At 42.0% G+C, this 16792-nt stretch overlaps 1 protein-coding gene across 1 annotated transcript; it reads right to left on the bottom strand.

Moving 5' to 3' along the window:
• Nucleotides 1-56: 56 nt before the first annotated feature.
• On the bottom strand, nucleotides 57-1435 carry LOC145596787 (uncharacterized). Its single transcript, XM_081652986.1, has one exon. It carries the CDS (start codon nucleotides 1288-1290, stop codon nucleotides 301-303), a length of 990 nt encoding a protein of 329 aa, XP_081509112.1. The 5' UTR covers nucleotides 1291-1435; the 3' UTR covers nucleotides 57-300.
• Between the last annotated feature and the right edge of the window lie 15357 nt (nucleotides 1436-16792).

A 16792-nucleotide genomic window follows, 5' to 3' on the forward strand; every position in this document is an offset into this window, starting at 1 on the left:
AACATATTCTCAGTGACCATACAGCTGAAGCAAAAAAAACAATTGTTGTAAAATGCAATGATAAAATTATAGTGCAATATAAATACCTATACATTCTTAGTAATCTGCCTCCTATCCCTTACTGCATCATCCTTCCTCAATGACTTACCAAAATTCATTTGGACTATAATAGCCAAAACGTGAGGAAAATTCTACAACAACTACGCTAAAATGGCACCTATTTTTAAGAAACCAATTAAATTAATTACTGTAACCAACAGTAATGCTTACTGATTAGCTTAGAGGTAAGTAATGAGACTTTCAACAATTCTTGGGTGTCTGTGTCCCTATCAAATCTGATAGATCAGCAAAATCATCAAAATTGAAAAAAGCTTCTTCAAAGTTGATTAAATTAGTCAAATCACCAAAATCAATTGAATCTTCATTGAAGTTGATTAAACCAGTAGCATCATCCAAATCCAGTGAACCTGCTTCCTGTTGTTGCCAGTTTCCACAGAGCATGTCTGGTGAAGAGAGTTCCTCTGAAGGTCTCTGATCACAATCATGACTCGATTGATCTCTAGTCACAATTTCCATTGATTTAACTAACCCTTCCTTCCAATCTCTAGCACTTGTTGCTTCATTTTGTTCTTCCTGCACTGCATTCTCAACATCAGCAATATTGCAAGGCTTCCTGTTACTTCTCACTTTGCCTTCTAGATCATGAATCCCTTCCTGTATGGCATTCTTTACCATATTTTTTCTATGACTCTCCATGAAATTTGGCTCACTTTCATTACCACATTTAGGTAGTGAATTTACGTAATGTCTTATTGCAGAATCAACATTTTTTTCTGATGATCCGAAAACAGATGAACCTGTTGATACTGATCCACTGTCAGGAAAATTGAGAATGGCTGAAGCCCCATAAAGAACCCGAGCAGCCTCATCATAAGCTCGAGCAGCTTCAATGGCAGTTGAGAAGGTTCCTAACCATAAACGTTTTACTTTATTGCCACTAATTTCTAGCTCACTAGAGCATGGTTTGCGGATTTCGGCCACCCATTTACCCCAAACCCTCTGCCTAACACCTCTGTAACTGCAACTCGAGTTCTCTGGACCGCCTTTTCCTTTCATACAACCCCTCCTTGAACCCTTTGGCTTCTGATTCAACTTTGTTCCAAACTCCGCCTTTCTTGAATCATTCAACACCTTTTCACTCCTCCATTTTGCTAGTGTTTTCGAAACTTCAATACTTGCATTCAGCCTTCTTTTCTTCCTTTCAACTTGATCTTCGTTTCCAAATGACATGGGTTTATTACTAAGCTGTAATTTTACAGAATTTGAGGGGTTTTAAGTTTTTAACAGAGGTTTTGCAAAGAAATTTTTTGTTTGTCTTGTGTAGTTTTGGACGTGAACAGGAGAAATTTCAATACTAAGAAATCTTCAAAAAAATTAAGTTAATAATATAAAGTTGTCATGTTACTCCGTAAAAGATTATTACATATTTGATGACGTCTGTTGTCTTAATGATAAGTAATAAAAAAGGTGACTTGGCGTTTCCTTGGCCGCTGGTTTTTCCTAATGTTTAAGGTTTTGCTTGTCATTTTTATATCCTTTTTGCAAGTTGATCTCGCTTTCTTGAGGATCAAGGAAGTATTTAAATTACCTCTTTTTTCTTTTTTTTTTTAAAAATTTTTTTTTTTCAAAAAAAAGTACTACGTATTTGAATTCCCTCCTCCTTCCTTTTTTATTATTATTATTTTTTATTTTTTTATATAAATTGTTTCTACTTAATTTTTGTATGCGTTTCATTTCGGCGTTTACAATATTCACACAATATTATGTGCACTTTGATACATAAGATTACAAATAACCATACAACTACTTGTTAGAATCATCTTATTGTATAACTAGTTTTGTGCCACGTGCAATGTCCGACTTGTTTATTGAATTTAAAGAAAACTTTTTATCTTAAATATATATGTTATTTGAATATTCTACTCATGAAATACTGCTCATAAAGATGTGGGTGGTTTAAAGAAAGAGTTTGAGTTGGTAGTTTTGAAAGTGACGCTAGCTAGTAGTATGATTAGAGTAATTAGAAGAAATCGGTTTGGAGTTGCACCTATTTTCATATAACACTAAATAATTCATGTAACACTATTTAATCCATGTAACATTGACCGAGTAACCCTTGCAACACTGATCGAGTAACCCTTGTAACACTAACGAAATTACCTTTAAATCATAACATGGACCGATTCAACCCTAAAACACAGACATAGTAACCCCTATAATACTAACTAACGTATGTAACACTAATTAAGTAACCCTCACTATGGCTAGCCACATAAAAGAGTTTGTGATTTTATGATTCAGTTGAATTCAGCTCTAATCAGTTCAGTTCAGTAAAAGTAAATGAAAACAAACCCTTTTTTTTTTTAAGCAAGAAAGAAAGCCCTAATTTTTTTTTTTTTTTTGAATAGAAGAAAGCCCTAATTTTATTGAAAGTAAAAACTCTAAAATAACTTTTTTATCTTATTAAATCTATCCAACTTTTTTATCTTGTTCAAAAAAATATTTAAATAAATCCTGCATAGTCATATTAATAATTAATTGTTGCCTATGTGGCGCGACACTTGGTGAAAATTTGGAATGCCAAGTGTCGCTGTCTCGTGGCCTGACTAAAAGTTTAGTTTTATATACTCGTATTAGTTACTAATTTTGTGCCCCGTGTGATGCCCGGGTTGTTTATGGACTTTTAAGATAAATTATAATTCAATCCGTATATATGAAATATTGGTATTTTTTTTTTGAAAGATATGAAATATTGGTATTTTATTGAAATAAAACTCTAGATAATAAACCAAATTTGATTGAAAATTGAATTCTAAATTAATTATCTATGCTACTAAGTCTATCTTTATCTATCCAACGTGGTACGACACTTGATAAAAAGTTAAAACGCTAAATGTTGTCTTGTGGCCTAATTATAAGTTTATTATTTGGTAATTAATCGAAAATAAAACTCTAAACTAACAATCTTATTCTAAAATTCTATCCTAATTTGATTGAAAATGGAATTCTTAACTAACTTTTTTATCTTATGAAGTCTATTTGAATGTGTCCAATGTGGCGCGACACTTGACGAAAAATTAGAATGCCAAGTGTCGCTGTCTCGTGACCTGGCTAAAAGTTTAGCTTTATATATTAATTATATGATATAATTTTCGAATATAAACTTTTTATAATAGTCGTGTCTCGGCAGATTAGGGCAAGTAGGGTAGACAAAGAAGCAGTTTTTTACATGGACATAGTAGAGTCGATCAAAGTTAGCCCGGCCCATCGGCCCGGCCCGACCCGGTTTTGGGCAGATTTTTCCGGCCCGAAAATTTATTTTTTTGTGCGGGTTTGGGAATGCATTTTAAGGCATATTTAGTTGATTTTTTAGGCCCGGCCCAAAAATGGCCTGACCATTTTGGGCGGGTTTGGGCACAAAAATTTCCGCCCGAAGCTTGGTCTTACCCGGTCCGGCCCGACAAGTGGGCATAATTTTATAGCTTCGGCCCAGCCCGCCCAATGATCACCTCTAGGACATAGAATCATTTTGTATTTATGTTGGCTTAATTAGTTTTTTTCCTTCTAAGTTTGTGTTCATTTCCGCCAAAGTGATGATGCATTGGGGAATAGAACCCAACTGATCGAACAACATAGCCATGGCCAAGAATCCGATCTTTCGTAGTCGCGCAAAACACAATGAGATACGACATCACTTCATCTGGGAGCTAGTCAAAAACAGGAAATCAAGCTACAATTCTACAAGACTGGGGAACAGCTCACAGACATGTTCACAAAGGCACTTCCAGCAGATAAATTTATCGAGTTCAGAAAACAACTTGGAGTTCAAGATTTTTCAGATTAAGGGGGAGTGTCAAAATATTAATCTTAAAAAGATCTAGAAAAACTATCTATTGCAAATATCCTAGAAAAATATAGTAGTATGTAATATCTAGAAAATTCTAGGATTATGTCTAATGTAACTAGGTAGACTTAAGAAAAATCTAGAGAGTTTATCCTAAAATAATCTAGATTAATGTTACACTAGTTAAATCTGGAGAGTTCTAATACATTATATAACCTTCACATCTAGTCCTATATATAAATAGAGAAGGTTATGTATGATGATGAAGTATGTAACCCATAACATTATCAATCAATATAAGGCCTTGTTTGATTCACCTTATTTTTGCTGATCTGATCTAATATGACCAAACTTTAACCTTAAGTGTACGATAATCTATAAGAAAAAAATGTATCAAGTGGGATCTTGTTAGATTCGTAATAATGTGATGTTTATTAATATGTAATTTTCACAATTTTTTAGTACGAAATTAAAGATATTGAGCGATAAAAAACCACACATAGAACGATATTCTGATCTGAACTTATTTTTTCTAATATCCCTACTACATTTTCGATCAAATGCAACGGTTATAAAAGATCTAATGCAACGACAATTTCATTTCCGTCGCATTATATAAGTCTATTACAACGGCTTATACTAATATAAGGCTAATGCAACGGATAGTGCAACGGATGTAACTTGCCGTCGCATTGGATAGGCTAATGCAACGGCAATAACAGCTACTACAACGGTAGAAAAGTTATAATAGCAAGCGCTTAAAATTTTAGGGTTCGCCGCTCATTATTTTCCTAAAATTTTGAAAGCTCGCCCCAATCTAATCTAAGAAAAAAAACTAACAAAACCCATCCCTGCTCATTACACAGAGAGAAATATTGAGAAATTGCTAGAGCTTTTTATCATTCCCAGTTGCTTCACATATTTAATTAATCTTCTTCTTTTTCATAATTAGTTCCAATCATTCTCCAACCTCCACTTAATAGCTTCACAAATTAACCCTAAGTTGTTCAATTTTTTTCAATTAATTTATAATAGCTACAACACGGCGACAATAAGGCGATGGAGAACAACCGCCTTCAATGTTCATTCGCCCTGAATTATATGTTGTTGGTAAAAAATCTTTTATCGCTGCAGTTAATTCTATGTTGCCGCCATTTACATTGTCGTCTCGCCAGCCTACAATTTGTAAGTCGAGAAATCGTCCAATCTAAAAAATATGTGTATGTCTTTTCAAATTTGTATTTTATCTCTACTCGTTATTTGTTATTAATAGGCTCTTTGTTGTTGTTAATTTACTGTTTTGTGGAGGTTGGAGTTCTAGTTTTCAGTTCAACTTTCTGGGTATTTGTCAGTTTGGCACGAATAATTAGAGTTGGCGTAATTGGAAATTGTTAATCTGTGGTTGATGATGATGATGAAGATTTTGAGATTTTTTTTGCTAATATTGATTGTATTTACTCAGAGATTTGACAATTTAGGGATATTGGGAAATTGCTTAAAATAAAAGTAAAAAAGAAGAATAGAATGGGTTCATCCTATTCTATGGAGAAAATATTCATTGGGTTTTTATTGCACAAATTTTTTTTGTTATTAGAGGTTAATTAGTGTTTAGAAAAAGATAATCAACTTGGGATTTTTCCCCAATTATAGGAACTGTTAAATCTTAGTTTTTTAATTTTACCCTTTGACTTATTTAGTGCTTGTCATTTGATAATGGAGTTGAAGCCATTTGAGTAGATACAATTAGCTAATAACAAGGATTATTCCATTATTTTGTGCTTGGTTTGAGTAGTTGTAATTGGCTAAATAGCAATGAAATTCTTTTGGAAATTATTGCTTACTTTCTGTATGTCAAATTCTTTGCCTGCACGGTTCTTTCCCCTTCTTTCCACCTATATTCTTTTTGTTAGTGTTGTTTTGAGGCTCTTTATCTTGTTTTCTTATGTTTTGTTTCTATTAGTTAGTTTAATCACTATATTTATAGATATAACAATTTTTATTATTTCTGAATAAATGTCCAATTAAGTGTTCGTGCAGAGTGAATATAGATGTTGTACTTGTAATTAGAGTACCTGAAATTTGGCTAATTATCAACAAAATGCAGAAAATACGGCTAATTTGTTGACAATGTCAGTTCCGTCAAAATTAGAGTGAATGCTTAATTAGCCGCATTCCCTTAGTTAATCGTAAGTAAAAATAACTTTCGTCAACATTTGTAACTTAATCTTCTAATCCACTCAAAACTGCTCCTAATCTAGTATCGATGGCATTTTGCTAGGTGGAGAGAGTTTTGGTGGATTGTATAGTTGTATCTGTTTGAAGCTATAAAAACCGTTTCCTCTTTATCTGGCTACTCTATTTATTAAGTCACTTGTGTTGTACTGAGTTATTGTTTTATGGACATAATATACTTAGTTATTGTTTTATGGACATAATATACTCAGTGACGTACTCTGTATGTTATTTTTTCCAAGCTAACATAGGGGTTGTGATGAATAATGAGAGTCAATGATAAAGCTTACTTTTCATCATGGCTAAACCATGAATAGCTAATATTCAAGTTAGACCACTATGTATGCCTCCAGCTTTCCCATTTCCCTATTTGACCTGAGTATCTTTCTCCTCACAACATTATAAGCATCAGTAAATTGTGCACTACCTGTTATACGCTTCCCTTTAAGTTAGGCCAATTCCTAGCAGTCTACCTATTGTTCCATTTCCTATTGCTCAATTTTTATATAATCCAATTTTTATTTGTTTGTATGTTTTGTTTTCAGGGGATCTAGATACATTGAATATGTGTCAACAATGACAAAGGTGGATACTAAAGCTGAAGATGTTTCCCAAATTGTTCTCGGATTGTTTTACTTGAGAAATGGGAGAAGCAGGAGAAAGAAATGATAATGCGGTTCAAAAAATTACTGAAAAAATTGTTTAGGGGACAAAGTGATTTAGTTTTAACTTTTAATTGTTTTTTTTCTTAATTTAACTAGTAAAAGTTCAACTTTGTAATATTCCTTATGAGCAATGTACAAACTTTTAATTTATATTAATAAAATTATGATTTTATTACTATTATTGTTATTGTTATATTATTATTATTATTGTTATTGTTATTGTTATATTATTATTATTATTATTATTATTATTATTATTATTATTATTATTATTATCATCATCATCATCATCATCATCATCATCATCATCATCATCATCATCATCATCATCATCATCATTGATTTGGGTATTTTTACCCGGCCAGGTGGCCAAATCAGAAAACGCCACGTGTCCTCAGTAAAGGTGCCATTTGGACCTATGAGATGATGACACGTGGAGGGCGGACATTCCTCTGTCCTAAACAGACTGATGATCCAGCATGGACCATTCAGACGGCGACACGTGTCACCCAAAAGATGCCCAAAGGCCTTTTGGGCTCAGTGACACGCGTCACTCAGGCATTGCCTCTGGAATGGCGGCCTTCAAGGGCCCAAATCCCGAAGCGCCGTTTTGCGGCGTGACCTAATTCCTAGGTCACCAGATCCTAGGGAGGGCACACTTTCCAAAAGGACCCTATAAATAGGGACATTCTTACATTTATGACAAGACAGAGAATACACGCAATACGAGACAATACGTCACTTACTACAGAGTTGTCATTTTCAAGAACAGACAGCACTTTACCTGAGCTTGGAATCCGAGCAGATAAACTTTATTTCCGCACGTTTTATTACCGAACGCTTACTAACTTAATCTTCGGAGGCGGACCACCGACCATCCGGCGGTCCGTTTGCTTTGCAGGTACAGGCGTTCTTTGCTGAATCCAGTCTCAGTGTTGTAACTCTCCCAAGGGACAAAAACCCCCGAAACATTTGGCGCCGTCTGTGGGGAGAGTACCTCTGAAATGGCTTCACAAGTACCTGTACCGAACCCAGAGGCCAATCGGCCTCCAGAAGACATAGTGGTCCAAACGGACCATGACTCAGGTGACGACGCTGACGTCGAAACCTATGTGGATCCAAATGGATCCCTCATCTCTAAACGCATCCGCAGTAAGGAGAGGCGGGAGCGTCACCATGACCAGGCAGGGCCAAGCAAAACTTATGGTCAGCCAAAGAAGCCCTCAGGGCGGCCGGTTGATCCTTCCCAGGTGGCAGGATCAACTCCCGTCACTCGAGATGAACTAATGACACTCTTGAGCAACCTCAGGGGCGAAATCAAACAACTCGCCTCAAAGAAGTCGCCTACTCCTAGAAAGGAGCAGTCGGCCAAGAAGCCAGCCCAAGCTGGCAAACAGAAGTCGGTCAGGGACCGTCATCCGACTCCTCATCCTGCCCCTACGGAGAAGGCTCGGCCCCAATTTGACCTTACTCGGCTCCGTTTCCCAGAAACGGGCACAAGAAAAGCCATCCGGCATATACAACCAGATGGTAGCAAGAAAATATTCTCTAACGCTCGGCAATACATTGAGCAGAAGAGGACCCAGCTATCAGAGTCGGCTTCAACGTCGACTTATCATGATAGCTTTCGGAATACCTCTATGAGGTGTTCCCAGTCTGTACATGAGACTCCAGCAAGCAGCCCACGGGTTCAGTCTGGTCCTCATATGATCCAGTCGGCCCAGTACATGGCACAACCATTGTACCAGGCGCCGGTTTTACCTTACATGCAACCTGCCCTCTTTGGAGGACAGGCGACATAGGGCTATCAACCGATTGACTGGCAGCTTAGGCTGCAACACCTTGGAGATCAACCCTCTGCTTTCTCCAGGGAAATAACCGAGGCCGTACAACCGGCTAAATTTAAAAACGTTATGGTTGGAGCCTATGACGGGACCTCCAACCCGGAAGATCACCTGTTAGCATATACCCACCTCATGTATCTACAGGGGTTGGATGATGCCGCATGGTGTCGTTGCTTTCCAGCCACCCTGAAGGGCATAGCCCAGCAGTTGTTTGGGAATCTGCCGGCTGGTTGCATAAATAGCTTCAAGACGCTTGCGTTCTTGTTTGCTTCAAACTTCTCTATGAACATCCCTTCCAAAAAGACAAGTCTTGACTTGGGCTATGTACAACAGGGAGATAGAGAAGGCTTGCGTTCCTATGTCAGGCGGTTCAATCTGGTCCGAATCCAGATTCATGGGCTATCTGATGAGGTCGCTTTCACAGACTTCTTTAAGGGTCTGAAGGACGGGTTTACTTTTAAGTACGAACTCGTCCGCAAACAAATCTTTACTCTGCAAGGAGCCTTGCGAGAGGCGGAAGCCTATATACAGGCGACCGAACTCTGCTCCTCCAATAAGCAGTCGGACCATAAGAAGTCCGACCGGCAGAAAGAGAGTCGGCCTGCTCAGCCGGCTCCAAAGCAAGAAGAGAGCAAAAAGAAAAAGCAAGTCTGGGCCATTGATAACTCTGATCAACCGGATTAGAAGAAGAAAAAAGAGTGGAAACCGTACGTCCCAAGGTACAAATTCCACAAGGACTGCTGCTCCATCCTCTTGAAAATTAAGGATCGGCTGACTCTTGAGAAGCCGACTCCTATGAAAGGTTCCGCTGAAAATCGGAACAAGAACAAGCATTGCCATTTCCATGAGGATGTTGGCCATGACACGAACGACTGCTTTTGTCTCAAGCGGGAGCTCGACCGTTTGGCTGACAAGGACAGCTGAAGTCCTATGTGAAGTCCAAAGTGACTTCAAAGGCAAATCAAGGGCAGTCCAAGAAAAAGACTCCCCAGCCTGCTGTGAGTGCCGAAACTGATGAAGAACCGGTATACACCATAGCAGGCGGCTTTGCCGGTGGTGGCCCGACCATTTGGGGCACCAAGGACCATCTAAGGAAGATGGTCAACTCTGTTGAGGAAGGGGATGCGGCAGGCACATCCGCCTTCCCTAAAGTTGTCATCACCGAGCAGGACAGAGGCAAAGTCCGTCGGCCGCATGATAACCCTGTTGTCATTGAATGCAAGGTCGCCAACCAGCTGGTTGGCCGAATTCTGATTGACACAGGAAGCTCCTCTGACCTCATCAGCCTAAAATGCTTATCCAATCTCAAGTACAAACCGGATAGCATGATGGAGGTCTCCCACACCCTTGTTGGGTTTGGGGGAGGACTTGTGCACCCAGTCGGACGCATTGACCTACCTGTTCGCCTGGGAAGCAGGGGAGACGGTCGGCACATGACCATCCGTTTCCTAGTGGTTGAAGAGCTCACAGCTTACAACCTCATCTTTGGCCGTCCCACTCTTAATGAGTGTAAGGCCGTCATCATCCCTACACTCATGCTACTTAAGTATGAGAAGGATGATGGAATAGTCGGTTCCCTTAATGGGGACCAAAAGACGGCTTGAGAGTGTTACCTCTCGGACGTCAAGCCCGCGGCCGTAGCATCCGGTCGGGGCAAGCAAACAATGGACCTCGACGATGTCGAGGAAGAACAATTGGCCCCACCAGCCGGAAAGAAAAGAAAGACTGATCAGCTGGTGGTGGTCAAAAAAGAAAAACAATAACAATCACTGACCGGGGAACGGTCGGATGATCTCCGTCCCCAGCCTGCTGGTGAACACATCGATATCCCTCTGGACGACAGCCGTCTAGAACGACGGTTAAGGTGGGGACAGTTTCATTTGCAAAGCTGGGGAAAGCCTTCACCAGCTACTCAGAGAATTCAAAGACATCTTTGCCTTTGAAGTGGAGGAGATGCCAGACATCAGCCCGGATCTCGCTGTCCACTAACTCGCCGTGGATCCTAAAAAGAAGCCCATCCGGCAAAAGAAAAGAAACCACGGCGAGGAAAGAAGTCAGGTGGCAGCCGCCGAAGTAAAAAAGCTGCTTGATGCCAAGTTCATTCGGCCGTGCAATTTCCCTGAGTGGGTAGCTAACGTTGTGTTAGTAAAAAAGCCGAATGGAACTTGGCGGATGTGTGTTGACTACACCGACCTCAACAGGGCATGTCCAAAGGATAGTTATCCATTGCCTAAGATCGACAGTCTGGTCGACTCAACAGCCGGACATGCCTTGATGAGTTTTATGGACGCCTATTTAGGTTACCATCAGATTCCCCTGTGGAAAAAAGATCAAGAAAAGACGGCATTCGTCACTAATCAGGGGTTGTTCTGTTATACGGTGATGCCGTTTGGTTTGAAGAATGCGTCTGCTACTTTCCAACGAATGATTAATACGGTTTTCATTAATCAAATCAGACGGAATGTAGAGGCGTACATTGATGACATGATAGTCAAATCCAAACAACAGGCGGATCATCTTGCTGATCTCCGAGAAACATTCTCCACACTCAGGCGGCACAAGGTCATGCTAAACCCAAAAAAGTGTGTCTTTGGTGTTGAGTCTGGGAAGTTTCTCGGATTTTTGATTGACCAAAGGGGAATAGAGGCCAACCTTGAGAAAATACAGGCGGTAATCGACATGCAGTCGCCCCGTACTGTGAAGGAGGTGCAAAAACTAACAGGTTGTCTGGCGGCCTTGGGGAGATTCCTCAGTCGGTCAGGCGACAAGTGTCTCTACTTCTTCCAGGCAATCAAAAAGAAAACCAACTTTGAATGGGGGGGGGGGGGTGATGTAGAGGCGGCCTTTCAAAAGCTGAAAACTCATTTGCACTCTTTGCCAAGGCTTGTCAGCCCTTTGCCCAAAGAGAAGCTCTTCATGTACTTAGCGGTCTCTGATCATGCCCTCAGTGCCGTTCTCTTAGCTGAAAGAGACGGCATCCAGCTCCCGGTGTATTTCATTAGCCATGTTCTGAGAAACGCGGAGCTTCGGTACCCCATGGTTGAGAAATTCGGCCTTGCCCTTTACATGGCCATCAAGAAGCTAAAACCCTACTTCTTGGCGCATGCGGTGGAAGTCTATACTGACCAGCCGATCAAACGGCCACTCACAACCCTGAAGTCTTCTGGACGAATGCTTAAATGGGCTATTGAAATGCAAGGACTAGAAATCACTTACGAACCAAGGAAGGCAATAAAGGGGCAAGCATTCGCCGACTTTATTGTCGAAATGACAAGGCCGGTTGTACCGGACAATACAAACCAGGTTTGGAAAGTGTATGTGGATGGGAGCTCCACTGTGAACGGCTGTGGTGCAGGGATTATCTGTCAATCTCCTGAGGGAGATAAGTACGAACACGCACTACGGTTCAAGTTCCAGGTCTCTAACAATGAGGCCGAGTATGAGGCCCTGCTGGCCGGCATTCGGTAATGCAAGGCGGCAGGGGCAAAGAAGATAGCCGCCTGCTCTGATTCTCAACTGGTCGTACTCCAGGTTAATGGAACGCACGAGGCCACTCATCCGGCCATGATAAAATATTTGCAGGCGGTCAAGAGTGAAGTTGGGACACTTGAAGAATTCCATCTAACTTAAGTGCCCAGGTCTTCAAATAATCAGGCGGATGCTCTGTCAAAACTAGCATCATCCGCCTCTTGTGAAACGCCTTGGTCGGTCTTCTGGGAGGTCATGAAAAAGAGAAGTATATCTAATGAAGACCCCATTGGAATTCTCGACCGAAGCTCTACCTGGATGGACAGCATCCGGGCTTATCTTGCTGACGGCACGCTACCTGATTCACCCCAGGAGGCGGCTGCTCTAAAAAAGAAAGCGGCAAACTTCGAGCTGAGACAAGGAGAACTCTTCAAAGCTGGTTTCTTGAAACCCCTATTGAAGTGTGTTACCCCGGAAAAGGGTAGAGAGGTCCTCGAAGATTTGCATGCGGGTTTCTGCGCCTCCCATATAGGCGGCAGGTCTTTAGCTGCCAAGGCCAGGCGGCTCTATTTCTGGCCAACTCCGGAGTCGGACGCTATGGAAATGGTTAAAAAATGTGACAAGTGTCAAAAGTTTGGCAAGCTCATCCATCGTCTGGCCACAAACCTGACGGCCATCCACAGCCCAATTCCCTTTGCCAAATGGGGCATGGACATACTTGGGCCTTACACCACGGCCCCAGGCGGCAAGTGCTACATATTGGTAGCTGTCGATTACTTTACCAAGTGGGTAGAGGCGGAGGCGGTCAAAAACATCAAGACAAAAGACGTTATTTCCTTCATCTGGAGGAACATTATCACTCGCTTTGGGGTGCCCATGTCTATGGTTTTTGACAATGGTCCTCAATTTGAGACGCCTCAACTCAAGACTTGGCTAGGAGAGCAAGGGGTCTCAAGCCTCTTTGCATCAGTCGGCCGGCCCCAAGCAAACGGCCAGGTTGAAGCCTTCAACAAGTTAATCTCAGACGGGATTAAAAAGAAAATTGAACGGGCTGGTGGTCTTTGGGCGGATGAATTACCACACGTCTTCTGGTCCATCAGAACGACTGCTAAAGGGGCAGCTGGAGAAACCCCATTCCTCATGGTGTATGGTGCAGAAGTTGTCCTGCCCATTGAACACTATGAGCCGACTCTTCGAGTCATGTTATATGACGAGGAAGCTAAATGGGAGGCTATGCGGCTGGCATTGGACTCGCTTCCAGAGCGCAGGGGCAATGCTGCCTTGCGCCATGAGATTTACCGTCTGAGAATGACACGATCTTACAACAAGAGAGTACACAAGCGTCCTCTCAAAGTGGGGGACTTTGTGCTACGGAAAATGGAGGCAGTCGGTAGGGCGAATGAGCAGGGAAAGTTAACCCCAAATTGGGAAGGCCCTTACCGAATATATGAGGAAGTAAGGGACGGCACCTACCGCCTGGAAGAACTAGATGGCAGGAAGCTGCCTAGGACTTGGAATGTAGATAACTTGAAAAAGTACTACTTCTAAGTACGAATGTAAATACCTCAAATTTTGTCATTTAAAAATTTGTTTAATGAGAATATGCCTTCATTTCTAGCTTGTATTTTCTTATTATTAGTGGCGCCTGTACAAAATACAGACGGCCAATGCATTTGGATGGCGTCTGTCCCAACAGAAGACGTCCCAATCCCTCTGAAGAAGCCGACTGCTTTAAAGCAGTCGTTTCTACGAAATTCTTCAAATTTACGCCAACACTTAACTAATATTTGCTTAACTCTTTAGAAGGCCTAAGGCCAGATAAGATCATTTTGAGGCCAATGGCCGGATATTAGGAAAAACACATAGAGGCCAAATGGTCACAGTCTGCTCCAACATGAGTATGACTGTCTGCTCCAACATGATTCAGATAACCGACGACGTCCATTCGGGCGGATTCGTCGAGGAGAAGCATCTCCCATTTGGGTGGCACATTGTTCTACAAATACACTAAGCGGCCATACCGAATGCTAAGGCAGCATTCGCAGTCGTTTGATTTAATCAAAAGTGAAATCTAAAAGGCCAAAAATTTTCTAACTGTTCTAGCACAGTCGGAAAAGGGTCACTGTTTCATAAGTAGAGGCTATTGAGGCATTAGGCCGGATGCGCCTGTTTTTGCTCTAATGCCAGACAGGCGGAAATTTTTTACTGATTTACAATACAACTAATGAGGCCCTTGGCCAGTTACGCCTGTTTTTGCCCAAACGCAGGACAGACGGACTATTACTTATCAAGAAAACAAGCTAAAATACTTAGCAGATTAAAAAGAGACTTGTGGGTCGAATGCGCCTGTTCTTTGCTCTTGAGGCAAGACAGGCGGATTATTCTAAAGTAAAATTAAGACTAAGTTAAAACTTAGCACCTTATCTCGTCGAGGCCTAAGGTCGAATGCGCCTGCTTTTAGTTCTTGGAACAAAATAGGCGAGAGATTTCTTTTTAGCAAAATTTGCTAAGTCAAAAATATTGTATTTCGCTTGAGCCAATGGCCGAATGAAAATAATTATTCATTCGCTCCTGATGGCCGTCTATCGCGTGGTTTGGGGCAATCACCATAGTGATTGATTGACTTAGAAACCATGTATACTCTTCTAAGTATCAATAATGTCTAAGTCAATCAATCCACTCAACCGAAACCACTCGACATCCGTCAAGGGGCAAGAACATTCGCATGCTATACAGGTTATAATACTTAGCCAAAAAACATGCAATGAAAAATTTTTAAAGAACAACAATATGAATAACTTCAGCCAAATGGCCAAATGATTTTAAATTAAAAAGGCCCAATCGCCATCAGACGATTGGGTAAGATTGTTAGCTGGCAAAGCCAGAGGAATTGTCAAATCACCCGACCCCTCGGCCGGTAAAGATACATGGATACTCGGCACGCAGGCCGGAAGATGAAATGAATGGCCATTTGGCCGCAGAAATAACTACTAAAAAGCTTTAAGGGGCAGAGGGACTGTCACTTTTGGCAGCCGCATCATCAGTTGCCGGCTGCTCTTCATTGTCATCACCATCCTCTTCCCCGTCTTCATCCCCGGAGGAGCCTGAAGAGGAGTTGGCCTCTTCACCATCCGCATCCTCCTCTTCATCCCGGCAAAGGAGTTCAGCATTGTAATCCTCGTTTGCCTGATCAAACTTGGATTTCCTGATGCCAAAATCAGCACCCGGCTGTACCGCCTCCCATGTCGCCCGCATGATGGATTCATAGTCTTCCATCATTTGTTTGACAAGGGCCTGTTTCTCCTCCTCGGCCCGGGACTGGAACTTGGCCTTCAGCTGCTGCTCCTGGTTCGCCAGACGGCTAACCCGCTCCTTGGCCCTCTTGGCCTCTTGAAGAGGCTCAAGTTTTTCCTTAAGGCCTTTAACTTCGTCCTTAAGATCATTGACTTTGGAACGGGCCGAATCCAGGTCCTTCTTCACCTGCGGGTTGGCGTCCGCCTGGGAATACATCATATCAAGGGTCATAAGCTCATTATGAGCAATTTCAAATTGAGCTCGGTCTAAGGCGGACTCGGCTCGAGCTTTAGCGGCTGTTACCTCTTTTGATTTTTCCTGGATTGGCCGTCTGAGCCCTTGGACGCGCAACATGGCCTGGAAATAAGAAAAGACCGAATGGTCAAAACCAGTCGGATATGTGTTAAATGTTAAGGGAAATTTAGCTAACTCTTTTACCTTGCAGAGGTTCCCCAAGATGGCATCCAAGTTAAGGGTGCCGACTCCTCTTACGGATGCCTTGTCCTCAGGATCAAGCGACCGTAGCATCTCTTTGGCCATCTGGACGACGGTCGGCCTTTGTGGGGGGGGGGGGGGCTGCAAAATTATAAGTTAGTCAAGTTCCAAGAAGCGACATTAAGCATTGAAGTTTAATAAAGATGCGGCCCATATCGTCCGGCTGGGCCTCTTCCTCCTCCTCCTTCCCCTGACGTCTCTTCTCTCCTGCTGAGCCGACAGCAGTGCTGGCTTGCTTAAAGCCACCCTTTGATGCCCGAGTGGCATCCGGTTTGCTGACCTCCCTGTCAGCTTCGAGAGTAGAGTCGTCCCCTTTCTTAGGCCTGTGAGCAATGTGCTTCCGGTTCTTGCCGGATGCACTCACATCACCAGCCCCTATTTTTTGAATTTTGGGTTGGGATTGCTTAGAGGGAGAAGGCCTGGTGGAAACGCTCTGCATGAACAAAAACAAAGGCGTCAGAAAAGAAGGCGGGCAAAATTTAACCTCTATTGAAAAAATATACCAAGTATCATAAACAGCTACCTTGGGAGTCCCGGCTGCTTTCTGCTCGTCACTCGCCCTGTTGAGGACGTTGGTGCGGTACTTAGCTGCAGAGACAACAGCCGGCTTCTTCGTTGCCGAGAGCTTTTCCATTGCTTTGTCTGCACCAAAAAGAGGGAGTTAGGCTTTATAAGCATACACTGAAAATAATTTTAAGTTTACTTAAAGACAGACGGCCGACTACCTCTCGACATCTCAGAACTTAGACCACAAGCGGCCAAGAACATCCCATCTTCTAGCCACTTGTAAGGGGGAATGTAGCTCTGGGGGACGACTATTTTCTCCCCATGCTCGTTTGTCCGAACGGACATTGTAAACAGACCCCGGTCAAAAATTTCCTCCTGGGCCC

Source organism: Chenopodium album, chromosome 2 (genome assembly GCF_948465745.1).
Source record: "Chenopodium album chromosome 2, dcCheAlbu1.1, whole genome shotgun sequence".
Classification (NCBI taxonomy): Eukaryota; Viridiplantae; Streptophyta; class Magnoliopsida; order Caryophyllales; family Amaranthaceae; genus Chenopodium; species Chenopodium album.

Excerpts from the sequence above, each read along its gene's own strand:
- LOC145596787 (XM_081652986.1), bottom strand. The coding sequence starts at position 1,290 with ATGTCATTTGGAAACGAAGATCAAGTTGAAAGGAAGAAAAGAAGGCTG.